General features: G+C 39.3%; 2 protein-coding genes across 4 annotated transcripts; both read left to right on the forward strand.

Annotated features, from left to right (window-relative positions):
• The first annotated feature begins 5529 nt into the window (after window positions 1-5529).
• LOC139978763 (STAGA complex 65 subunit gamma-like) lies at window positions 5530-12803 on the forward strand. 3 transcript variants are annotated; one of them, XM_071989243.1, is made up of 11 exons: window positions 5530-5651; window positions 6420-6595; window positions 7121-7235; window positions 7939-8042; window positions 8263-8372; window positions 8915-9036; window positions 9531-9674; window positions 10458-10483; window positions 10708-10918; window positions 11835-11935; window positions 12361-12803. In XM_071989243.1, the coding sequence occupies exons 2-11, from the start codon at window positions 6429-6431 to the stop codon at window positions 12371-12373; spliced, it is 1113 nt and encodes a 370-aa protein (XP_071845344.1). In that variant the 5' UTR covers window positions 5530-5651; window positions 6420-6428; the 3' UTR covers window positions 12374-12803. The 3 variants fall into 3 exon arrangements, with proteins under 3 accessions (XP_071845344.1, XP_071845345.1, XP_071845346.1); XM_071989244.1 differs by having other exon boundaries at window positions 5541-5651; window positions 6387-6595; XM_071989245.1 differs by having other exon boundaries at window positions 5557-5651; window positions 6427-6595.
• Window positions 12804-16811: 4008 nt separating this feature from the next.
• Window positions 16812-25735, forward strand: LOC139978790 (hydroxylysine kinase-like). Its single transcript, XM_071989285.1, has 4 exons — window positions 16812-17767; window positions 22390-22547; window positions 23158-23344; window positions 24832-25735. The coding sequence occupies exons 1-4, from the start codon at window positions 17413-17415 to the stop codon at window positions 25224-25226; spliced, it is 1095 nt and encodes a 364-aa protein (XP_071845386.1). The 5' UTR covers window positions 16812-17412; the 3' UTR covers window positions 25227-25735.
• Window positions 25736-26097: the final 362 nt, after the last annotated feature.

Consider the following 26097-nt stretch of genomic DNA (forward strand, 5'->3'; position numbering starts at 1 on the left):
TAACTGATAGACAATATTAACTTTCATATTTAGCCAGTGTATTAATCATTAATAGGAAGCGCGTATCACGTACGCCGATTGCTAGCTTAGCTTCATAACATGCTGTTCGTGCAACAACTTATGACGAATCATAGAAAGGAGGAGAACGCACGTTGTCGTCGTCGTTGTGCATACGGTTCGTGACTCTCCATCGATTGCAGTTAGATAGGCTATATATATGTATTTTATTACGCAGTGGCCAACTGTATGCTGGTAGTAGGCTATTGTCTATTTCTTACTGTCGGAAATTCCGACAGTCAAAAATACCGACAGTCGGAAATTCCGACAGTCGGAAATTCCGACAGTCGGAAATTCAAATTTTCCAACTATCGTCAGTTTTACCAAGTTTTGGGGTGAGACACCCCCACACCCCCCCCCTCTAACGACGTCCCTGATTACAATAAGGCAAAGTTTTACATTGAAGCTTCACTTAGAGCAGGGGTGGGCAACCTACGGCCCGCGGGCCACATGCGGCCAGCTAGTGATATTTTTGCGGCCCGTGAGATGTCTCAAGAAAGAGAATAAAAAAATATATCAATCTATTTTACATCATCACAATAAACGAGCTAGCTGCTTAGAATTTATCTGCACTAATGATCCTGTCAGGTAGGACTATTATCACCATTAATTATCAACTGTACTGTATTGACATTATGTTTTTGTGAATACAGATTAGTACACACACCTATTGCTTGAAAGTACTCGGAATCAAAGGTTTAAAATCAACAGCAGGTCCTTGGTTAGGTTCGGCCCTGTCAATCTTTCACTTCTAAAATCTGGCCCATTCATTCAAAAAGGTTGCCCACCCCTGATGTTAAAAATGAAAATAGTTGCTTCCATGCAACAACATAGATTTTGTTTATTCGAGGGCGCTCTATCCAAATTCAACTCAGAGCCGTATATAGAGAGAGTTTGGCCAACCATGTAACCGATTTGGATTGGTCGAGAGGGAAAACGCCCACACAGGGTGGTAAAATAGGTCCACTTGAAAACTTTATAGCAGGCGACACGCGTACTCACAGTGTATGACTATCGTTTGTGTACACGAAAAAAGTACGAAATTATGAAAGAAATGGTGCTGGGAATGCTGCAATCGGTCAGAACATGGATATTATTGTTTGATTTTCCGACTGACCATAAAAGAAGAGGAATTTTGTGGAAGTAGAAAGAACAAGATGGAGATCTAATGAAAAAAAGTCTGTGTAGCCTAGGCCCATATTAGCCATAGGCCCTAGTGTAATACGAGTAATGTACAAGCAATGCGAGAATTTTACGTTCAGACTGGTTTCTGTAATTACATTCATGGCTATTCTCTCTCGTTTTACGATCCAAAAATTCGATTTCATTATGCCAGCTCTCCTAATCATAGGCATGGCAGTTTCAGTCGCACATATAGTTATCCTAATTCTTAGTTATTGTATGTCTAGGCTATGCCTAGCCTAAAAAAGTATCACTTTTAGTTTAATGTAAAAGGGTGGGCTAGCCTCTAGGCATCACGTAAAGCCCTAATCCTTAGTTAAGCCCGAAGCATAAGTTAAGCCTGGGCTTAGTTAGACCTGGACCATTCTTGCTATTACTACAACTGTTATAGCACATTACATAATATGGCACAGTATAAGGCCCAATTAAACTAGGCCTAAGGAAAACAAAGTAGCCTAGGCCTAAACTAGTTAGGCTAGGTCTATACTCATTGGCAACTTGTGGGTTGTGTACACATACAGGCCTAATTATATAGACCCTTTTAGTATGCCATAAACAAGTGCCCAAATGGTTAAATGATCTTGGTTTGTGTTAATTTCAGCATTGGCCTAGCCTTTTTAGGCTAACATGAATTCAGCCTAATTTTTTCTTCTTCAAAAGTATAGCCTAGGCCTTGGTTTAATTTGGATGCAGTCAACTATCATTTATCAAAGTAGCAGGGGCCTAGGCTACATTTCAAAGACCACTAGGCCAAGGCTAATTATGGTACTGGTAGCCTAGCCTTAGTCATGCTTATTGCAAAGACTACCCTACACTCTTGTCTTGGTCACTGAATTATCTTAAGAGCCCTGTCACCACATGTTGATAAAGAAATGTTCAAACTATTGCGTAGGCCTAGTTTAGGCAATGCACGGTTTTGTTTGACTGTTTTAAAGGAAGACTTGAAAATTTAGTGTTAACTGGTATTTCATTAATAAGCAAAACTGTCTGTGCATTCCAACGGAGTGCAAATTAAGAGGGGGGGGGGGGGGGATGCAGTATGATACACCTTTCAAGTTTTAACACATTATAAATGCACTTATGCCAGAAAGTCATTGCATCAGTAACTCCTTATTCCCTTAATTGACACCCACATTGATGATTGAAGTTAAAAAAAATCTTTTTAAATTATCTTTAGACAGTAAATTTTAACTCCCTGAATTTCAGGACTTTTTTTTCAAATCAAAGGTGACATGTGCTCTGAAGAAAAACTCCTAACATAAAAAGCCACAGTTAGCAGACTGTGATAAAGACGAACCTGGTGAGTGACTACTAGACTGAAATCCAGTTCCTGCAACCACAGCAATGAAGTCTTTGTTTTAATCAATGCACTTGTGTGTTTGAAACTTTAAAATGGACACTCAATGGCAGTTGGTTAAGATATAAGGTTTTACCTTCATCATGGAGAGTTGAAGGGAATCTGCCTCATCATCTGAATAATGGACTCAAGGATAGCAACAAATCATGATTGGATAATGATTTTGAGCAAGTAAATATCTGGCAATTTGAAAGTTTGTATTATTTTTTTACATATTATTTAAGCTGTTTAGCTCACACACAAGCAAATGATCAAGTGACAACAACCGATGCAGTATATTTAAAGGTATTGAAGACTCGCCCTAAACCGCATGCCACGCTCTGAAAAAGTTTACTTTCCGTTGCTTGCAAGTGAAGTTTTTTTGTGTCGCTACAAAATGCAGACAGTAATGAAACCTGATACCTTGTTATCTTTTATCTAGACCTGAGATGTCCACACTGCTATGTGCACTGTGTTGTGGGTATTGACCGTGATGTTTGTATTGACTGTACACTAATGTCTATTTACAGATGGTAGCAAGCTGTGTGTGTATTTTCTGGGATCAATGGTGGTGTCTAACACTTCTGTTACACCACATTCGAAACTAGGTCAGATAACCGGCATGAGACGTTTCTTTGTGCGGGAGTCTTCACACCCTTTAAGGAGAAGTATTTATATCCCATTAATAGAGAAAGAATTATGTTTCAATTGGTAGCATGCAACTTAAAATTTTGCAAACATTAGATACAATCAAACAATAACAAGGTTCATTTACAAGGTAATCTACTGCCCTTTATTTCACATTAGTCTGTCACATCAGAAGGTCACAGCTTTCAATAATGATACAAACAAATTCCCTTGATGGGTGTTTCGTTAGATTCCTGCAATTTTCAAGTTTATCAATGTAATAAATTCTGAATGTGGCAATGTGGAGAAGCTTTGGGATAATCTGTGGATAAGACTGCCAGACTATCAACAAGATTCCACATCCATGCAACTCCAACTGCTTCCTTCACCTCCTTGCAGATGTACCACATGTCCCAAAAAAATTCAGCATTGGTTAATGTAATTAAAATCTGGCTTCCTCCTGAGCTGGCAAATACACATGAATTGTCAAGTACAGAGGTCAGTGTGAAACCACTGAAAGATCTTCTCAGCTTTCAAGAAAACAAAGACTTGAAGCCAAATTGACAGAGGCCACACTGATACCATTCCACTCTCATAAGATGAAGGTATCACACACACTTCATTTTGCTTCTGCGATGCAGTGCCTGGTAGACTGTGAGGGTCACCCAATGGATGTTTTAACAACTGCCTGGTTTATAGAGCTCTGCAACAGATAATTCATCCTGATGTCTAGTCGTCATCCTGTCATGGCCTTGAGCAAGTTGAACCCACTTCAACACAAAGCAGCTATTGAATTCTTGTCTAGGTACTGTCAAATCCACATCACCATCATTGCTGGTTCCAGCTACGCCGACCATAATAAAAGAGTACAATCAGGGTTTTTTAATTCACCCAACAGAGCTTGCATTCCAGTACCTTTGGGCAGCTGAAAAGATATTCAGAAATTTATATGAGTGTGTTTGTATGCATGCATATGTGTGACAGTTTTCTTGCTTTACAGAACAGCTCCATTTTGATAAGCTATGTAACGTGGAAACCTGCCAGTCATATGTTTGAAATAGGACAGGCTGAAACGATTCTTAAATGAAAGGCTTAACGACTTATTGCATTTTTATACATCACTGTTCAGGTAAGGCCAGTAAGGGCAGTATGAAGGATAAGTAACAGTTAATAATTATCATTATGGCCATTTGCTGTCTGCATAATAACAAACTGAATGATGTCATCAGCCCTGTGCTCAGTTGACAACACTGACAAGTAGGCACACTATGTCAGTGTGATCCATGAAACCTTATTAAGGACATGACCGTATAGTATATATGTTAATGGAAAATACATAAGCTACAAGATACACCAGTATTCAGTTGTTGCAGCTTTTTTTTTCTCGACAGACCCATTCAATCTGTTGCACCTACTATAGCCTAGTACTACATTCCTGAGAAATTAACACCACAATATCAGTCTTAGGTTTGCCCACAGACTCCCAACTATTGCTAACTCCTACACTCAAGTATATAGTTTAGTTTAGTAGAAAACAAGACCAGGAGAGACATTCAAGTCCCCATTAAGGACCCTAAGGCTATATGAGAGGAATAAAACCGAGGACATCAAATGTCATACCCAATTACAATGCTTAATGTACTCATCCAAAGTATTCTTAAACCCATTCACACTACTTGCAATTCAACCTTCTAAGGCAAACCATTCCATCCATTCACAACCCTTGTATAAGTTGTATATATTAGACTTTAGAGAAAAAGTTATGCCGAATATTAATCCTACTATGTAACTTCTGGAGTTTAATACAATGACCTCTGGTACAACTACTTTTGGCAAACCTGAAAAGATCAGTGAAGCATAAATTGTCATTTTATGTGTAGGCCTACTTTATTTAATTGAAGGATCTATTAATGTAGGCCTGATGCTATAGTTGTGCGTCTGTAATCTAGCCTAGCCAGGACTGTGATGTGTGCTTTTCGTTTGTATGACTAAAGTAGGACTAGTAGTATGAGGCGTAAAATAAAACAAGTGTAATGACAGGTTTTCAGCTAGTTTTCTATGCATTTCAGGTGTGAAGATAAACGTAAATGTCATTAACTAACGCATACTCTAATTCATTACCTGATATCCATTTTGTTCCTCGTATGCCTGTCAAAATCTGACATTCTGAGTCGCTTCGTTTGTTCGCAACGAGCACAGTGTGCAAAGCTGCTATATATTGTGTGTGGTGTTTTTCGTGTTTCGCGCAACTGGTAACGACAACTGGACCTATTTTGATGCCCATGGTTTGCGTGTGACGTCACAAATCGCCAGTTGGCCAAACTCTCTCTATATACGGCTCTGATTCAACTCTTCAAGCGCGGTGCACGTACAAGGATTGTGTCAAGTACTCATACATTGGGAACGGGAGTAGGCCTAACGTCAATCGGATTTTCGTTCGATATTTTCGGTGGGTTTCACGATTTTACTATTTTCCGTTGTATCTGTGCTAGCTTATGGTTTTCAATTTGTATTTCTGCATAATTCGTGTCAGTTTGTGTAATGTCGACCTGCTGTTGCATGGTTTCGTGCATCCCATCCATTCAAATTAAGCATACACGGGGGCTAGGCCGTACAGTACGGGAAATCAAAACCAAACAGCGTAGGCCTAGGCCAGCCCAGGGCCTAAACTGAAAACTTGGTTGTGGTACCTGGCTACAAGGCATGTAAGTTGCAGGGGATGGATTCCAAGATTTCCAGGTTCAAATGAGAGAAAACTGGGGTGATGTGAGCTCCGGTGAAACAGTACAGTAGATAGAATGGGTAGGGATCGAAGTTGGAAGGGATTCCAGGTTCCATTGGCTGAAAATGAGATATGATGCACCATGGAAAGAAAGATATTCTCACTGGCATCCCCTTAAAAGAAATAGATATGATTGGGTTAAACTCAACTACAGGGTGGATAGCTCAGTTCGTAATGCACAGGACTTGTAATCATTGGTCCAAACCCACTTTAGCCAAAAATTTCATTGCTCAGATTTGAAAATGCAGATACAAACATGTACCGTAAATTATATAGGCTAAAAGCATTGAAAATAGACTTTTAGAAATGCCTGCCATGGTTTGAAGAAATCTGTTGAGCATAGCAGAGCTTTCATTAGGAGTCTGTCTATAGCAAGTGACTGAGTTGTTCTATTTTTTTCAGCTAAATACCCTTCTGTGTTAACTGTACTTTTAGTTTTAAGAAATGAAGAGATCTTCCCACTGGGGTGAGCTAGACCCATCCCTTGGGGTTGGGGCAACTGTGTCCTTGGTTGCACCATCATCATCATTCACAAAAGCATCGCTGGAAGTCACAGTTGAGGGACCGAAGCTTATTCAGCCATCGGCTCAACAGAAGACTCAGACACCACTGTAAGTTACAGCAGTCTCACCCATCAGATAAGTCTCATAGTACATGAGTGGATAAATTAGTACAGGAATAAACTAGCTGGAATTGATTAAATCTTTCAGACATTCATTTATGGAAGAGAAGATGTTACAATTTTCATGTTTTTGTGTAATACTGCAATCTTTGTGCAAAACAAATTTAAGATCAAATTAAATAGCTGTTTGGTCATTTGAGTGTGTATTGTAAAGCAGTTAACTTTTCACGGTCTGTGAAGTTAGTGCTTGTATTTCTGTGAAAACTTTAGTACCCAAATTTGAACAAGTGAACAGTTGATGTGAAACACCCCCCCCTCCCCTTACTCCCCAATCCCAGCCTCTCAAAACCAAAACAATTATTTAAGAAAAATGTGATTTCAACTAATTATCTTGCATTAACATACATGTACAGTGTAATTTAATTTATTTTCAATTCAAAGAAGTCTTTACAAATGCTTAACACTTAATTCAATGTCATAAGTTAACTTGCTTCATTGTTCTCTGGCATGAAAGCCTCTCCACAGAGCTGTACAGACCAGATGTTATTAGTCTGCATACCATACAATTGCTGAAATATAACCATGACATCATAGCAGCTGCCAGTTCCAGTCACCATGGTGATAGTTATGTAAGTATATGTGTAACCTGTAGACCTGTGGGAATAATAAGACTGAGACCCTGGTTGGTGGTCACTTAACCTTCCCAACCATACCGTTAATGACATGTCCCTACAGGGAACTGAATCTTTAGGTAGACGTCCTGACCTAGTACGAATCAGCAGAGAGAGACAGTGGATGCAACGCCTTCGCACCATTCAACCTCATGGGCTCAACATTCAGGAAGGATATGACCAACCTTCCTTCTCCCCCCCCCCCCCCACCACGTCCATCTAACCCTTTTTCCCTCTGTCACCCCTCTTCTCTTAGCTAAGATGCCATTTTTTTCCTCCATATATTCTGTCTTTGTCCTTCTCTAGTTTATTCCCTACCCACTTTTCTTAATCCTCTCTTTGTCCCTCTACAGTATATCTCCTACCTCTCCTCTTCCCCCTGTTGGTTTCTTTCTTCTCTCCATCCCTTGTCTACTAATATTCACTTGGTAGAAACATCTAGGAAGGGAAACTTTACTATAATTTAATAAAGATCTTTATTTTTACATTTGGCAGACCTTTCAAATTTTTTTGCCTATATGCATCATGCCATGTGTGATTTTTGTGTACTCACATTAAAAGATCAAATTTACTGGTGCACCACCAAACTACATCATTTAGCTTGCCAAAAGAAGATGAGCAAACAATATAAGAAGACAGGCTCTTTGTTCGTAATCTTCAGAAATCTGATGACAGGAAGGCTGGAACTCAGTCAGAACCATCTCTGGAGGAACTTGTGAAAAAATACCCTCCGCCAGAACAAATGAAAATAGATGCAAATGGAAGGTGGGGACATTTAATTTCTGCTTCGTTATATCATTTATTTTTGTGACTATTAAATCTTACAGTTACAACTAGAAATGTATACATTAGGGTAAAGGGTGTACCTTGTTTACTTTAATGGGACGATCTCAAAATAAAATATTGAATCCATGACTCTTTGGATGTTCCAATGATGTCCTTTCTTGTTTTTCCCCTCATGTGATTCATGTTGTCCCATTGATAGGTTGCCAAGATACACACTCGAGGATGGTACCGTCGAGTTGGATCGAAACACCGCTAGAAAACTGAGTCACCGAGCTGTTTCTACAGTGTGTGCCCATTCCGGTTATCAAAGTAGGTTTTATCAAAATGCAAATTAATCTCAAAGGAATGAGCAAAATTACTATACTTTAGGCCTTAACCAAGAAAACCAAAACTTCTCCAAACTATTTTAAGAGCATTTGGATGCTTAACAAAAAACAAACAAAAAATTAACAAATTGAAAATTCTCGATTTGCTTTTGACAAACTGTTACTACTATGGAGACAAAATATTTAAAAGATAAAGAATCAGTAGGAACTAATGATCATTCCATGAAAAAAACCCCAGGAAGGTGTCTTAGATTTCACTAATGCAATTATATTTTGAGAACTGCATGGTAGGGTTAGCTACCAGAGGTAAAATGAAAGAAGTTGCTCCCAGATTTCTTAGTGTGATGATCACCTCCTTCCAATGTAGTCATCTATCCCTGTTTTAAAATCTGTCTATGAAATACTTTTACTGGAAAATGCTGTGGAACAGTTTGTGATGCACATTATTTTCATATCATCATATTTCCCTGTGGTTTCATTATACCCTGAAGTGTCAGGCTGATTGTTTAATTTGTTTTCTTGCAGCAAGTGAAGAGCCTGCCTTGGAAACTCTAACAGATGTCCTTAATGACTATCTCTCTAAAGTGGGTCAGCTTCTTAGAGTTGCCGTTGACCGGGAGGCTACAAGCGGATCCACTGGCTTTCAGGTCGGTCTGAATTATTGTGTTGATTTTCATAGAAGGAACTAAACTACATCAGAGTGACTGGGAAACTATAGACATAGTTGAAACAAGCAAAGACATTGTCTTTAGGCTAGAACAGGATTCAAACCAGTCACCTCAGCATTACAAACCCTGTGGTCTTCCAAAGAAGTTATCCAGTCCTTCAATAGTAACTGGCAATCCCTATATATAGCCTTGCTTATCTGGATGCCACCGATCACAACCTTGTTTCATTACATACAACCCAGAAATCAGTAGGGAAGGGACTTCAGTAGATATTAGGAATTTTATGCATATATTATGTAAGTTTCCAAGATAAAGGATATTAAAGGGGAAAAGCATAAGTATCCCCCTTGAACATTTTAACCTTCAGAGCAGTTCCATTTTACTTTATAGACTGGAGCCTGAGAGTTTTGAACTCTCATTTCAGAAGAGAGAAAACAAATTCCAAAGTTGACAAATTTGTTGTTTTCCTTCAGGATACCCTCACTCAAGTCTTACATGAGGTTGGGATGGGGTCACCGACAACCCTTTACACATTTTGGAAGAAGAGAATAAAAAGCTACCATGAGGTCACCAAAAAACGAACCAAGGTCTTGCAGAATCGGATTCAAAGGCATAAGGTTAGTCGTTCAGCTAGGTCGTTTCAAGAAGTGAACTTCTGGGCACTGCAAGGGGAAAGATATTTTTTTAGTCAAATCTGTATCGTTCGGAGACAATGCGGCCGTTCTTTGGAAAACAGAAATATATCAGACTTTAACCAGAGATGTTACCTGTTGGAAAGAAAGTTAACATGGGCAGATTAAAGATATAGATAGTTCAGAGAAAATGCCAAGCTACTCTGTGGTCAAGGAACTGTTTATTTGTTTATTTCTCGACGAAGCTGATGGCAACAACTTCAGTTTCGTCCAGAAATAAACACAAAATAAAACAGAAATAAACACAATAAATGCTGTAGTAACACGATCTACAGTAGCTGATAAAGGGTACACACAGGATTTTACCTTGTGTAATATGTTTTAGTTCTGTACTTACTCTTATAGGAATCTGGCAAAATTTTAAAGTCGAAATGTAAAGTACATTCAGCCCACGACCGTGTTGAACAATATTGTAAAAAGTTGCTCAGATTTTTCAAGTTTGTCAAAGCAGTTCTTTGAGATACAGTGAAAGAAATATCAGAACAAACAATAATGTTGAATGTTTGAAATGTAATTTGAAGCTAGGAATTAAGCATGAATTCTACTTTAAATATTTCTGTTTAATAATGTGAAGCCAGTTGGGATCTTTGTTGATGATATGTATCATTTATATCTAGTTTAATAATATAAAAAATTTCTCTCTCTACCCATCCCCTTGCCCCCGTTGTGTTGAATCTACTCCACCATGCTTGTTTCTTCTTTTCACAGAATGCAATAGCAGTTACTAGCAAAACGTAAGTATTTCATAGTTTTATCGTCCCCTTGTAACTACATCCACATTTTGTCTTGAAGTTATTCAATTTTCACTTTTTCTTTCAGAGGAGGGTGGGAGGGGTTTGGGGACAGCTGGGCCAAGCTGACATCCATTAACCATCTGTGTTTATAATTTGTTGCATTATATACAAATTGCCATTCTCAGTTTGGTGATAATTGCCAACTTCCAATTTATTTTCTACAGCACCCTCTCAAGTGAAGACGAGATGCCCTCTCAGATATTTGCCGAGTCAAATTTCAAACCAGCATCCGTGGGGTCTACCAATGGAGCATCATCCACAGCTGACGGGGAGGAGGAAGGTACCTGGTATGGCTCTTCCTCCATGGAGATGGACCAGTTGGAGAACACAGTTGGAGGAGGCGGTGACAATGATGAGGACCATGGGGAGGATGAGGTTAGTGTATATTGGTTTGCATTTGGTCTCCCTTAGAAACAGCAGTATTTTATTAGTGGCTGAACTTTGTAGGATTTTTTCTGCATCTCTAGGTCATAACCATATTTTATTACTGTTTTTATTCTGCAGGTACACACATATTTTTGTTTAAATTTTGGCGATAGTTTATGTTTGGTGATAGTTTGGCGATAGTTTATGTTATGCATCTGGTAGCAACCAAAATTAGTGATGTCATCATGACAATTGGGCTAAAGATGCCTTTGTTGCTTTCTTCACAATATACAAAACATTTATCCTTTGTGGAAAAATATTAGATAATTTTTACAGACTAGTTGCAGTGTGATGAAACTCTATATCCCCAATGACAACCAAAGAAATATCTTAATTGTATCACTTTGAAAGGACAAATAAACAAGAAGATAAAACATTGCAGACAGACTTTGGTGATCCCTTTCCAGGAGTGAAAAGGCTTCTTCTACCATACAAAAAGAAAATAGTTTTCATTCCATCGACCATAGGTAGAGATAGGAACAAGATGTTGAGATGGGGCTCGAAGCTAACAGTTTGGAATATTGTTTTCTCCCAAATAAGCATCAAATGCTCTGACACTGAAATTTCTCTGTAGAAGTAGCCTTCTGCATTGTAGCTGATAATGATATAGTGGTACCATGCTGACCAGAGATGGAAAGGTGAGACAACTGAACAGATAAATCTTAATCTTTTATTGTAGTCCATGAAAGTCACATGCATGAATAATGAAATTAGGTTTTAAATTACCAAGGTTTGTGAACAAAACATAAAACACTTCTTTACTTTTCGTGGGACACAAACAATTTGCACAGGACTATATGGTTGGTTAATACCCACTTTATATGCTTTTTTTTTAAAACTTGCAGTGATTTTTAATCTCTTGCAGGTCGTGGACTCAAGTAGTTACACTGATTCCTCTTCTCAAGTCGCTGACGTAGGCTCAACGTCACCTTGGGATGGCTACCAGGACACCCCACCACCAAAAAAGTAAGACAACTTACTTTGTCTTGTTTTATTTCTTTGTTTTGATGACATGGTAAAAATGCCAATTTTATTATTTCACGATTTTAAGTATGTTTGTTTTATTTATTAGTTATTTATTTATTAGTGATGAAATGTTTTGTCCGTTTTGTGATAATTTGTTTTTAGTTGTTAGGGAGCTGTCTATTTACTTTAATGAATTAAAATGCTTTGGAACACTCTTATGAACTTAGAACCCACTTTGAGATTTTTCAAGAATAATTTATCATCAAGCACTACTATAAAACCAATCCTTGATTTCATAATGAATTTTTGGTTATAATAATATCAAACAATTCTTTAAACTCCAGGTTCAGAATTTAATCTGTCATTATAATAATATAAATGTTGCCCCCTAAAAAAAAGTTTTGTTGTTTCTTTTGTTTTCATAGGAAGAAAAAATGAAACAGAGGATGGTACTTCATTGTTCGTTCCTCGTTAATGGTTGGGAAGAAGACAACCACCAGAATTTTACATATCACCATTTTTTCAATGAAAGAAGCTTCCACCATTGAACATACCAAAGTGTAGTACATGGAATACACATGGAATACATCCATAAATGTAATAAATAGAATACACATGGTGTTATTCTTGCCCTTTCTACTCTCCGACTATTTTACATCCGGAAAAGGAAGAGAAGGTTATTTTCACTTGCTACTTTGAGTTTGAGTGTATTTCCACATAACAGTGCAAATATACAATAGTACAACATCTGTACAAGGTGATGGATTTTGTGATTTTCCATGATAGATGGGAATATATGTAAATACCGAGAAACTAAATTTTATTAATTAACTTGATTGTTCTCAATAAATATGTCAATCGAATCGACTTTACAATAATTGACTCTCATTCCTGGGTTCTCTCTGTTAGAAATAGTCTGGTGTTTAGGAATTGCTGCAATCAGTCTTAACAATCAGTCTTTTCAGGTTCTTCCTTCTCCAAGTACTCACATCTATGCATAATCGCAGCAAAGCAGTAATCCTGTGTTTTTTAAACAGCGCCACCGGCCCATAAATACTGTCCGTTTTGGCGAGTGTTTCTGTCATTCCACTGTAGTAAATGTTGCCGAATAACGAGTATGGTTAACGAAGTCGTTCTGTTGCAGTAAAGACTGCCGCATCATGAGTAAGAGTTACGTTAGTCCTTATTTGACAATAATATTCCCGCATAATTAGTTTTTTCTTCTTGGTCATTATGTGACTATAAATGCTGCCGCTACGATTTGCGTGATGTCATTATGCGGCAGTGAAAACTGCATAATTAAGAAGATATCATTTTGTCCGAATGGCGACCTTTCAGTGACAGCTGATAGGCTGTCCAATAAAAATTCAAGCCTAGGTCATTAAACTGCGTAAAAAGAACCTCACATATTGACTTGTAATTGTTTTTCTCATTATATGACAAAATTTATGACTGTAGGAGTAAACCCTGCATAAAAAGTTACTGAATATACAGGTAAGCCCTTGCGGATTGTAACGTGGCGACACGGTTCATGATCGGATCTTTCAATCAGTGGTGGATTGAACACGGGTGACATCCGCTGTGCGTAAATAGTCATGTAGTAGGCGTTCCACCAGCTTGCAGTGACCTCGGCTTATTACTGTCGCTAAATTCCAGGTCCTGCTTACTGCGCGCTGGGATACAAATCGCGACCACGGTGGTGTCTGTTTGCGGTCGGGGCGAAGAGCACCTCTTTATTATTACCTTCGGGTAACACCGAATCAATGGGAACGCGCCTTAAGTCATCAATCTTGCCCCCTAAATGTGCTATGAACTCAGATACTTTCTAGCCACTATGATATAAGGTAAACAACTACGTTACTGCCATTCTTAACGGTATAGTTAACCACATAGAGACATTTGGACTACACATTCCTGACTGTCTGTGAAAAAAAAAAAATTAAGAGAGACGAGAGTGCTTTTGAAAGCCTGTGTAGCAATTATTAGTGTGCTAAACTTTGGGGCCAATACCATGGAGATCCGGAAGGGGCAGCTTGGGGGGGGGGGAGGAGGGGAGGGCACTTCCCCCCTCTGGAAAATCAAAGTAGTAAAAAAAAAAGCTAGAAATATCTTAAAATGTCACAGCTTCCCGGGGGACCCCAAATGGGGTTTTAAATTCATTCCATAGAAGGTGAATTCCTTTCTGAAATGCATTTTTTGATTCACTGCCGAAGGCAGAAAGAATCTATGCGATGGTGATGTCGTGTGTGTGTGTATATGTGTGTGTCTACGTGGCACTTACTCATGAACGCTCTAACTTCATTATTCAGTGCAGTTCTTATTTGTGGTAGCCTATGTCGATTTCCTGTAATTAGTTTAGCGAACCCTATTGTTTATGGTGGAGGTCAAAGATCATTTGGGATCAGCTGATATATAAATATATCAAAATTTCTATAGGCCTATCTCCAGAACCAGAACACGGAAAGAGCTCATATATGCATGGTATATTATAGCCCTGTATATTGTATAGTTTGTACACATTTTGATGTCAAAACTTGAACACTGTGTAAATACAATTATTCCGGATGGAAAACTGCAATAGCTGGTATATGGCTATGGCTTTTCTGTAACGAGTACGAGAATTCTTTTGTTTTGGGTGGAGGGTACAGCTGTTAATTTGTGTTCAGCAGAGGTAACACTCTGGAAATTTTAAGCCAGTGTTTGAAACAACAAGAAGGAAACCATGACCCATCAAGGGTTCGGTGAATCGCTTTCGTGTGGTTTATATGATATACAAATAATGAGAGAAAGAGAGCTGCTCTTTAATTCGCCAAGGTCACGTGAAGGAGAAAATAGTCAGTGTCTTGTAGACATAGTTGTGAAATGAAACCCCATACCAGGGCCGTCTTAAGAGATCACCTGGCCCTGGGCCCGGCAATGGAGCGGGGCCCCTCAATCAAGTGAGTTCGAAAAAAGTTGCTATATCGTTTAAAAAAATTGAAAAAAATACCCACCAGCGTAGAGAACCATAAGGAATCGAATGATATATAATTGGATATGGTATCCGGGGGAGAGTCTTGAGAAAAAAATGTCAAAGTCTTGGACCAAAAATGACACAAATTTTTGGGAAAACAGGGTTTCTGTGATTTATTTGAGCAATAACTCCCTAATCCGAAACTAAATGCAGCTGTAGGTCTCTGTACAGAATCAGTACATATTGGGAGGTCTTTTTTTTTTTTGTGGGAGTTAGAATTTTTTTTGACCTTGGGTCAAAATCGGGGTCAAATGAGGTCAAATGAAATGTAAACAAAGTTTCGAGAAAATAATTTACAATTTCTCCCCAAACCCAACACCCCCCCCCCCCCCCCCCCTTAAAACTATCTTAAATTGAAAGCCATGACTGTTCTCTTTCAAATAAGCCATGTTTCCCTTCAGGTGGTGTTGGGTTATTTTTTCTCCAATGTATGACACACTCATACATTGGGACGCAAAGGGTTGTCTAGACATCGCGCATAGCATAGGAGCAGTTCACCTCTACTACTAGGACATCATGGACATGCCTATAAAGAGCTCACAAAGTAATTACAGTAGATAAGATTTAGGATCAATTCCACCTGATCATTGATGTGCCGAAAGGCTCATTTATTTATGGCCATATATATTATGACGGTAATCGATTTTAAGTGATGGAAAATGAATACCAACCGGATATATTCTCCTGGGTTAGAATTGCACTGAAAAAAAGACTGGTGCTCGGACCGCGGACCCAAGTTGTCTGGTGTTGTAAGCCTTCGGGGCATTGTATATTCCAGGGTTGCCAACTCAGATTCGAATATTTAATGTCAAAGTCTCAAGTGTTTCACCAACTCTCGTCACAAGTTATCAAGTATCGAGTTCAATCAGGCATAATGGTCTATTAAATACGTTTTCCTCCCAGATTAAGACATGGGCTTACTACGATTGCGGGGCCCCTGACATCGCGGGGCCCTGGGCCAGGGCCCAGTGGGCCCATGCGTTAAGACGGCCCTGCCCCATACAACGCACTATAATGGCTACGAGCCCCCCCCCCCCACCCCCTCTTCAACCATCCTTGTATTGAGAAAAAAATAACGTACATTCTTCACGTATTCCGAATCAATTACAAAATTTCTCGTATTAAAACAATAACCTTATATTGTTTTCTTTGTTTACTAAATAAATGGGGTATCGTTGCACACAACAATGTAGCAATTTAACATCAAGTATAAGATGTTCAACAGAAATCTTCAATCTTTTCCAGTATAAGTTAACATGAATAGAAATAGCGCTAAAATGATTATCCATTTAAACAAAAAAGAACTACATCTCAACGTATAGGCTATAGGTAAAAGATTGTAAAAACTACAATGTTAGAAATACTGCACAAAATATACTAAGAATGGTAGCTAGTGTATCAATCGGCGTTCCCCCTTTTGACAAGATCTGTAAATATTATTTTGGGGGAGATTTTGACAATGCCTCACGTATGCAACAGTGATTCCAGACAATCTAGTTCCTCTCGCTTTGTAAAATTAGAACCAAGGGCGTAGGAACCGGGGGGCTGGGGGGGGGGGGCACCAGCCCCCCAGTGAAAAATGTGGAGGGGCGGAAGTATCATTCCGCCCCCCCCCCCGCTTCGCAAGTCAGAAAACCCCTTTTCATTTCCAAATGAGAAAAAAAGTCTCATTTGGAGCACCAAATTGCATCTAAGGCCAGGTGAAAATACAAAATTAAGTTTACAAAATGGAGTGGGTGTTGAAGTGTGCTATATTGCACCAAATTGCATCTGAGGCCACCTGGAAATGCAAAAAAAATCCAAAGGGGACCTCCCCTTAGACCCCTCCCCTAGGCCGGCCATCAGTCTTCAGCCCCCCCCCCCACTCAAAAGTACCTTCCTACGCCACTGATTAGAACTAAAAAAAACCAAAAGCCTCCGTGTGTCATATTATATAGTATGTGTATTATTCATACAGTGTTTGTTTGATCATTTCACCATGGTATTGTTATGTGCACACTCTCCCGCTTCATGCCTTAACTATAAGTACCACGTTGTAAATAAACACTCGTTAAACATACACGAAAATACCTCAGTCATCTTTATTCATCGACTCTTGAGTTAACCAAATAAACCAGCTAATATTACGCAGTGGAATTTGCAATTTTCCTAATCTTTACCTAATCTCTTCTATATTGAATGAGTCTACCAGCAATCGATGTCTATATTTCTTTCATATACTATGCGGCACTTCTGAGGCCGCGTCATAGATACCACAAAGAAAGCGAGCACAATAACAGGTAGTGATTATACTTAACGAACTAATGGAAGGAATATAGCCTATACCCGAGGACTCACTACTCAAGCATATCCTATTGTATGTAGCCTACTGCATGGTTTAAGTTCATAGGTGGAAAACTATGCTTTAGAAGAAAAGACAACTGTTTACCAAGGATTTCAGAACGAAACGTAAACAAGTCTCGGAATGGAGTGGAGGGAATTTCAAAACAGTAAAGCGTTCATTTCACAATCTACGGTCGAAAATGTGCTCAGAGATTTCGGCGTCACCGGTTCGGTTACGAACGTGCAGAACCTTTACCTTAACCAAGTCTTTTTGATCAAGGTTACATCGGTCGACATAAATGATTCCATGAAAATGGAGAAATTCGTTCTCAAAGTTCTCAGTTCGACTTTTACAAAATATGCTGACGAAATTCGAGCCGCTACAGGCTTAATGGAAATGACATATCAATGTGGTCTCAACGAACAGTCCCCGCTGACCAATCAGCAGGGAGATTTCATCACGCTACAGCCTTTGCAGAAGATGAAACATTCAGAAGGTAAGTACTATATCAATGTTTGTTTCCGATCATCGGTATCCTACTAATTATTACGGTGGCTACATGTTCGGCATAAACAGGGGCGCAACCAACTGATGACTTCGGGAAGGGGAAATTATACCCCACCCAGAATAAACTCAGGGAGATCGAACCCCTACCCCGGCCACTGAGAGACAATGTTACAAAAAACTTCTAGTGCACAGTACATAAGGTTATAACATTCTTTTAAAAAGTTGCAAAATATAGCACCACTTTGCATCACCCTCCATCATACCACAATTTTTCAAAAGGGACCCCTTTCCCGGACACTTATCATCTTAGCCCTCCCCGAGTACATAAATGTTGGTAGCTCCCCCATGCGTTATCGGCAAGCCGAACAATTCTACAATTATTGAATGCACAGTCATCACACTCCATTCGGCAGGACCTCTGGCTGCCGAGACGCATGTATATCCGACATTTTTTAATAGCTTGAACAAACTTGAACAATCTGCGTTCGACCGGCTTTGCGGATCACTTTACAAGCTTACAGCTACCATTTGTCTTAGAAACACTACTGCTGGCTTCACGCTTATGAATATACCATAAAATCAACGCATAATGCATTCATGGCTGCGTTCACAGCTGAGATGTTACCTATTATATCCTGTTTATACTACTATTATTATGTAAATTTATGATAGTGATCTTTGGACATCTGTGAAATATGTAACCTAATGCAGGATTCCGAAGAGGGTTCTTGATCATTAGGCCTCCGCAGGCGCGGCGGAACGGAAAAATTATTGGGGGGGCTAATGTGTGGAGACTATCTAAGCGGAGCGCCACCATCGGTTGGCGCGGAGCGTACAAGAAAATTTTGGGTTTTTTCAAACCCCCAGATGGCCGGAAACGGCACTTCCCGAGTGTTTAATGCTGCGAATACCTAGCCCTAAAATATGGGTCTCAAGCCTGCAATTTTTCAGATTGCACCTAAAAGTCTGTAAAAACATTGTAATTTGTATGTTCGATGGTGTTTTAAGAGAGTAGCTATTCCTCGTAGTGTACTCGCAAAGACGTTTTTGAGTGTAGTAAGGGCAGTGGCGGAGCTAGGGGTATTGGTCGGGGGGGGGCAAGAATGGTCTGTAGTGGCGCTTTCGACACTATCTAAGCGGAGCGCCACCACAAGTTGGCGCGGAGCGTACAGAAAATTTTTGAGAAAAGATACTCCCTAGATTGCAGGAAATGACCCTTTCCGGGCCTTGCTAATTTGCAGATTAACGGAGAATAAAAAGGTGTCGTCGCCATTTTGTCGAAAAATTACACCAACAGAATATGACAAATGTCAATAGGTATATGAGAGCGCAATAAAATAGTCAATAATCGCGAATAAGTAAAAAGTAGTGAAAAGCTGAAAAGGGCGCCAGCAGTCCATTTGAGTCCGTCAGGGGGGGGGGGGCATCCGCCCCCTGACTGTATATATGGACGCTCCGCCACTAAGTAAGGGGATGTTGGAGAACTGGCTGAAATGAGGCAAGTCATTGGCCTAAGACGAAGTTGTGTTACGCTTACCGGTACTCACACTCACTGCTTCCACTTTTCACGGGGCGTGAAGACGCGGTTGGGGTGACAATGTGGTCTATAGCCAGTGGACGGGCCGAGGGTCCCCCAGCAATTACTAAAATTATTACACCTATATATATAGTATACGTGTGCATCGGACAGATCGACAATTATGCATTGAAAAATGGGCAGATGCACGTTTCGGAGCCTTGGTAAATATTGGGGGGGCTTATCATGCATTTTCCCCCTCAACTTTTTCATTGGGGGGGGCTGAGCCCCCCCAAGCCCCCCCGGTTCCGCCGCCACTGGGCGTCCGCCCTGCCTCCGCCGCTTTAACGTCACTAACTACTTTACAAAATTTTCCCCAGATATAGAGGGCCCGGTATAAAGTTTGCAACTTGATTTGATCAACGTGATAACTGAATTCCAACTATACTTGTACTGCAACACTATTTAACTGGGATTAAGAGCGAAATCAGTCGTTTGGTTTGTGTGCCCATATTCTTTCTTGGGTGACTTTTCTTCAAAACAAAAACCAATTTCACGTTACATTGAGATATAACACTGCGAAAGGCGAATACCGTTTCGACTAGATCTGGTTTATAAAGATTTGAATGAAAGGGAGACTATAATAAGTGAAGTTATATTAGCTGTAGTGCTGCTATTGTGGCATGCAAGAATAAGAAGAACCATACAAATTCCACCACCGCATGCACGAAACCCCAACAATGGTATATCAACAGGGGGACGAATCATTCACTTGGTTGGGTTTGATTACTCTGGCTACCAATTGTAATAAGTCTTTTAGAAAGGGCTGAGCATGGATTCTTGTTTCCCCGATGAACACTATACATCCGGGAGTAGAAGTCAATACAATATAGCGAGTATAAGTTATTGCTTCTTCTCTGTGTAGAGCATTTACAATGAGGGGAGAGGGGGGGGGGTGGGTAGAAAGCATTCATAGAATTTTGTTAGAGTCTGATGATTATAGCGAGACTTTGGAGACTTTGAACACATTTGACAGGACTTCTTTTGTGGGGGAGAAGGAGGAGGGCCGAGCACAGTGGCGTAGATAGGGGTGGGCAAGGTGGGCGATTTGCTCAACTTAGGAAATTTTTTTGGTAAGTTTGTAGGCACACCAAAAACAACAAAAAAACACCTGGTATGAATAGCCCTTTATACTTGGTATTTACCGACACGGATATTCATAACCGCTGCTAATCACAACGACTATTCCTATACTTTGTAATTGTATCGTGTGTGCAGTATATTGACTGAGTGCTCTGCTCAAAGCTGTGGGCAGCTCCCTGCTCAAAGGTCGCATCTATTGTACCGTACCCAATAAATTACAAGGTTTGTTGCGAGGGGTCAGCGAAAGGTAAAGAAATATAGCTATGTTTGATGCCACCACACATTAGAGATGTGGAAGTCATTCAGGAGTATGCATCAATTTATGACAGGGATGTGGATCAGGATTTAGTTGCAAACTAAGTTTATTAAAGTTGACAGAATGTTTTTTTTTTAGCTGATCCAAAGTTCGAAATTTGTATTACATGTAAAATAATAACATTTATTATTGATAATTGCTTTGGTCTTCTTCATCAAGTAGTATTTCCTCCAGAAATTATATTAGGTATTGAATATTGCCTTGTTTAATGAGCTATGTCTTGTATGCTGCCCTGGTTGGTCATGTATTAATTTAATATAGCTAATGTCAGTAAAATAGTCCAAATCATGACATACACATTAATGTTGTGGTGCACGTCAGTGTACTTGATAAGTGTATAAGGGAGTCCTCCTTGTCCACTTCGCCTAAACCACGTGAACATCCGGGGCCATACTCTCCATCCAAGGGCATAAACCATGGACCCCCTGGCTCAAGAGGGGGGGGGCGGGCCCGTGGACCCCACACGACGACTTGCTCCGCATGCTATTCTCTATACTTGTTTCTCCTTGAGGGAAATTTCCAACGTTGCCCACTAAGAGGGCTGGCTACGCCCCTGGGCGAGCAGTTTTCTACTTCCAAATGACAACGATAAATTATTGGAGCTAAACACTGTTAAAGTCTCAATACGTGTTTGCTGATGACTTGCGGAAAACAAACATCCGAAGAAGATTCAATGTTTCTTGTTCTACATACGCTCTGACCAGGTGGGTTTAATGGAGAAAAGCTGTCGCAATCGTAAGAAAGAAATTTATTTTCTGTTGCCCTTATGGCGCGAACGATTTACCGTGAAATCACTGCGACCGCCCATGTCAGCATGTTCATTACACAAATGTAAACAAAATAGTCTACACATGATGCCCGATCAAGATTTTAAAGCAGTCCTTTAGTCGTACCATCCACTTTTTACAATTCCACGGAGGAAACGTCTGAAAACACCTGTTTTTTCATTGCAATGGAAGGAAATGACACCATTTCGCAAGCTACATCGGTAAGACCAAGAGAAAGAAACAAGAGCATGGACCTAAGACAGACTAGCCACGAAAGTAATGAAAGCCTAGGCCTAACGGTCGTAAACAAAAAAGAGAAATTTGATTGGCGCATGATCTGTTGGGCGGGGCTCGCAAATTTTGGTTGGAGTTTGTAGAATCTACGGACTGGTTAATAAATCTGGCGAATTTGATTCAGCTCAACTTTTTTAACGACAGATAACTCAATAAGAATAATTAATATTGATATGAAAATTGCATAGAACAGTGTCATTTTCACTGAACTTTTATTGCAAGTAAGCTGGCAAGGTCCAAGTTTGAATTTGGCAAACACGTATTGAGACTTTAAGTTAGCTACACAATGTACTGTTCAAAAATAGTCCATGATATGAAATTACTTAATCTTCGCTACTATATATGATTGAGCTAAACCTGTTGATGTTTTCAAAGAAAAAAGATATACAACTAAAAAGAAACCGGCGAAAACCGGACTGCATTCTGAGAGATATAAACAAATGGTCACCTGTAAGGATGAAGTTTATCACCAATTATTAAACCTCTAAAAATGGATTGCAGGCATCTTATTTGTGAGCTAAAATGTTTTTGTCGTATAGTAACTGATGTTTTTTTTACGTTTTATTATATTTTAGATACAAGTAAGGACTTCATCACTGAGGACCCCGCATTCTTTGTTATTCGAGTATTCTCGTATTCGGAAGGCCAACCTCTCAGTAACATTCTGATGGAATCTGATGGTGCCTTATTTCACTTTGGAGAAAAACTGGCAAAAATTCACTTGGCCTTAAAAGTTTGTATTCGCCTATATATATTTTTTTTTATTACGTTTTCAGTTTAGATTCATATGAAGATTTTGTCACCGAGTACTCTGCACTTCATTTTTATATGAACCAAAGTTTAGCACAAAGCAAATCAAAGTAAGTAATCAAAAATATATTTCAAAAAACAGAAGAAATAAGCCATTGGAGAGGGAGACGATATTGCAATTGTTCTTACCATAATAATTCAGGGCGTTTTTGAAAAGTCGCGCTCCCTGATGTGAAATGTGTTGCTATAATCTGTATGCATGATATCTTGTCGATTTTATACCGGTGCTGTGGCCGAATGGATAAAGGCGGTGATATTTGAAGCAATGAGGCTTAACAATCGGGAGGTTCGGGGTCCGAACCCCGGCCGGGTCATAGTAAGGTGGGTTTTTTCATCCAAGAGCAATTTACGGCTTTTCCATCTGAAATGGTTTTCTAAATTGAAAAAGATTCCAAACTTGAGTTAAAATGTTGAATTGGAAGCCACCCGGCGTGAAAGTTCCATAAGTCTCAGACTCGTGGTCGCTTTAACGTCATACGAATAACTGCCTGATTAATATTATTGTTGATTATTGTTGATTATTACTATTTCAGGATCAAACAGAAAACAAGAAGTTAATGGAGCAAAGGGCGAAGACCTATGTATGGTCCCTGGATCAGATGCCTAGGATCAGGGATATAGTACATACGGTCGATGATCCATTAAAAAGACAGCTGATTGAGACTGTGATTGAGGACTTTAAAACAAATGTTTTGCCGATTAAAGAAGATCTTCCTAAAGGTATGCTATATAACTTTCTATAAGATAGCATATAAGCCTAAAACAATCCGTCCCACCCAAGGGCGACGGAGAACAGGATTTATTTGCCTTTCCACCTCTCTCTTCTGTAGAGTTGTGAACTAACATAACAAGCTATACGTACGCTGTAAGCTACACTAAGCTCTCTCCAACCTTCTCTAAATCTCTATGTATACCAAAGCCTTTATAATAATATTAATGATGCTGATGCTGATGCTGATGCTGATGATGATGATGATGATGATGATGATGATGATGATGATGATGATGATGATGATGATGATGATGATGATGATGATGATGATGATGATGATGATGATGATGATGAAGATGATGATGATGATGATGATGATGATGATGATGATGATGATGATGATGATGATGATGATGATGATGATGATGATGATGATGATGATGATGATGGTGATGGTGATGGTGATGGTGATGATGATGATGATGATGATGATGATGATGATGATGATGATGATGATGATGATGATGATGATGATGATGATGATGATGATGATGATGATGATGATGATGATGATGATGATGATGATGATGATGATGATGATGATGATGATGATGAAGACGTCGATGATGATGATGGTGGTGACGATTAAGATAATAATGATGATGATAACGACTGAACATTCCCCAACTGACATTGGGGGTGGGGGGCACTTGTGCACGCCCAAAGGTTAAAAAAGACATTTAGGTCGTATTGCAGGTAAATTAGTCTAAGTTGGCCCGTGAGGGGAGGGGGAACTCACACGCCGTGTAAAACGTGAAATTAGTTAGCCGTTAATTTAGTGAAAATCCTAAGACTGTGCTAGACGTGTCTCATTGCCGCCATTTTGAAAAGGCATTCACGGTTGTGAATGTAAAGGAACTCGGTCGGAGTATTAAATCATGGAAGTGGGTTTTCACTGTTTCATAGAAAGACTTCCGGATAACTCGGGTGCTCTATAGTTCTGAGAAGCTGCATGATGAGCTCATCATCTGATATTTTATTTGATTTATTTGATCAATAATAATTAAGAGCAAAAATCACATATTATTTGCAATGAGTTTGAAAAATTCAAATTTCATTCCAAACAATGAAGTTAAAGTCTAAAACCTTGACATTTGCTCTCTAGATGTGATTGATGTTAATTTGAAAACTCGTCTGGTTGACGAAATGTTGAGAATTGAATCGAACCCATTTCATTAAATGCTTGCTCAGAACTTCTCCCCTATACCCCTTCCCCCTTGAAGACGTCAAAAGTGTAGACGTGTGTATAAATTTGATTATGTTTCAATCTTAGTTAAAGAAATCAAGTCTTCTTATAAGGCCTATATAACCTATATGTTTTTGTAAAGTTGGGGGTAAAAAGACAAAAAGCTGCTTTAATTTTTGAATATGGGTGACGATCATAAAATATAATGTTCGTCTTTTATTGGGACTTTCTTCTCTTGTTTCCCATCAGGGTTTATACACGGTGACTGCACGACACGAAACGTTCTATTGAAAACCGATTCAAACTCAAACTGGATAAATTCATTCGTCCTGTTAGATTTCGATGACGCTGTGTTCAGTTGTTTAGTCTACGACGTAGCAACCGCGGTCACATCAATCTTGGAAGAAGAGTTGACGTCACGGTGGTCTAAGGTGGCGCTGTTTCTTAAAGGTTACGAAACGCAACGGAGTTTAACTTCTAAGGAAAAGAACGTCCTGTACTATTGTGTAACCGCTCGCATAGCACAAGTTCTTGTAGGTGATCAGTTCATGGCGTCTAGCAGCGATGACCATTTGCCTTATATTCTGCAATCAGCAGGCTGGAAATTGTTGGATGAGTTATGCAATAATGTAAAGTATTTCTAAAAACCAGGGAACTAGATGGCTTTGATTCTGTCCTTTCTATTATGTTGAAATAACTCCCTTTCACCATAGCTGCACTGCTAGTGATGATGAATGGAGTGGGTACCTTCACCCTCCCCCCTCCGGATCAATATTTTGAGAAAGTTGTCAGATGCTGAGGATATGGTTGCTAGAATGAGTGCGATGACCTCGAGCCTGCTTCGTAATTCTCTGAACAATCATCAAAAAAGTATTACGAGAGGATTGCTTTGAATTAACCCATCGCCAAGCGGAAGAGGAATTGCCCACGCGAAGGATAAACTATTTCCTTTGCTGCTCCGTCAAGCCCCCTTCCATGATGTAATCAACCCCAAATGCTTATCAGAAACGCCTTTGTTAAAATATCATATATATTGAGTTAGAAGACGGGTTCGTGTCACTAAAATTGGCGGCGGTATCACATTCCTAAATGAATATTGAAGAAATACTGAGAAAAATGATAGCGCCCCCTACTCCTCATGAAAAAAAGGGGGGGGGGATAAAATGGCTGCTGTTGACCTGACAAATTAGTAGAATGTAAAGGAGTAAGTATGATTTGACAAAATGCAGCTTTTAAGAGAACTTTTCGTCGCTTTGATGACAAACTAAAGTTTGCAAATTGAATGAGTAAGATATTGAACATCATTTTCAAACTACACATATGATAGACTACTGTATTACTTCATATCTTGTCATTCTATTTATTTGTTTTCATATATGAACATATAAATTGTTAGTTATTATATATAGATGTTTTCCAATTATAACATTTATTTCATTTCAATGTTAATCTCATGTTTTCTTACTTTCTTTTTTACAACATTCAACTTGGTTTATATTAATGCGTTATGCATTA

This window comes from Apostichopus japonicus, chromosome 13, assembly GCF_037975245.1.
Source record: "Apostichopus japonicus isolate 1M-3 chromosome 13, ASM3797524v1, whole genome shotgun sequence".
Classification (NCBI taxonomy): Eukaryota; Metazoa; Echinodermata; class Holothuroidea; order Aspidochirotida; family Stichopodidae; genus Apostichopus; species Apostichopus japonicus.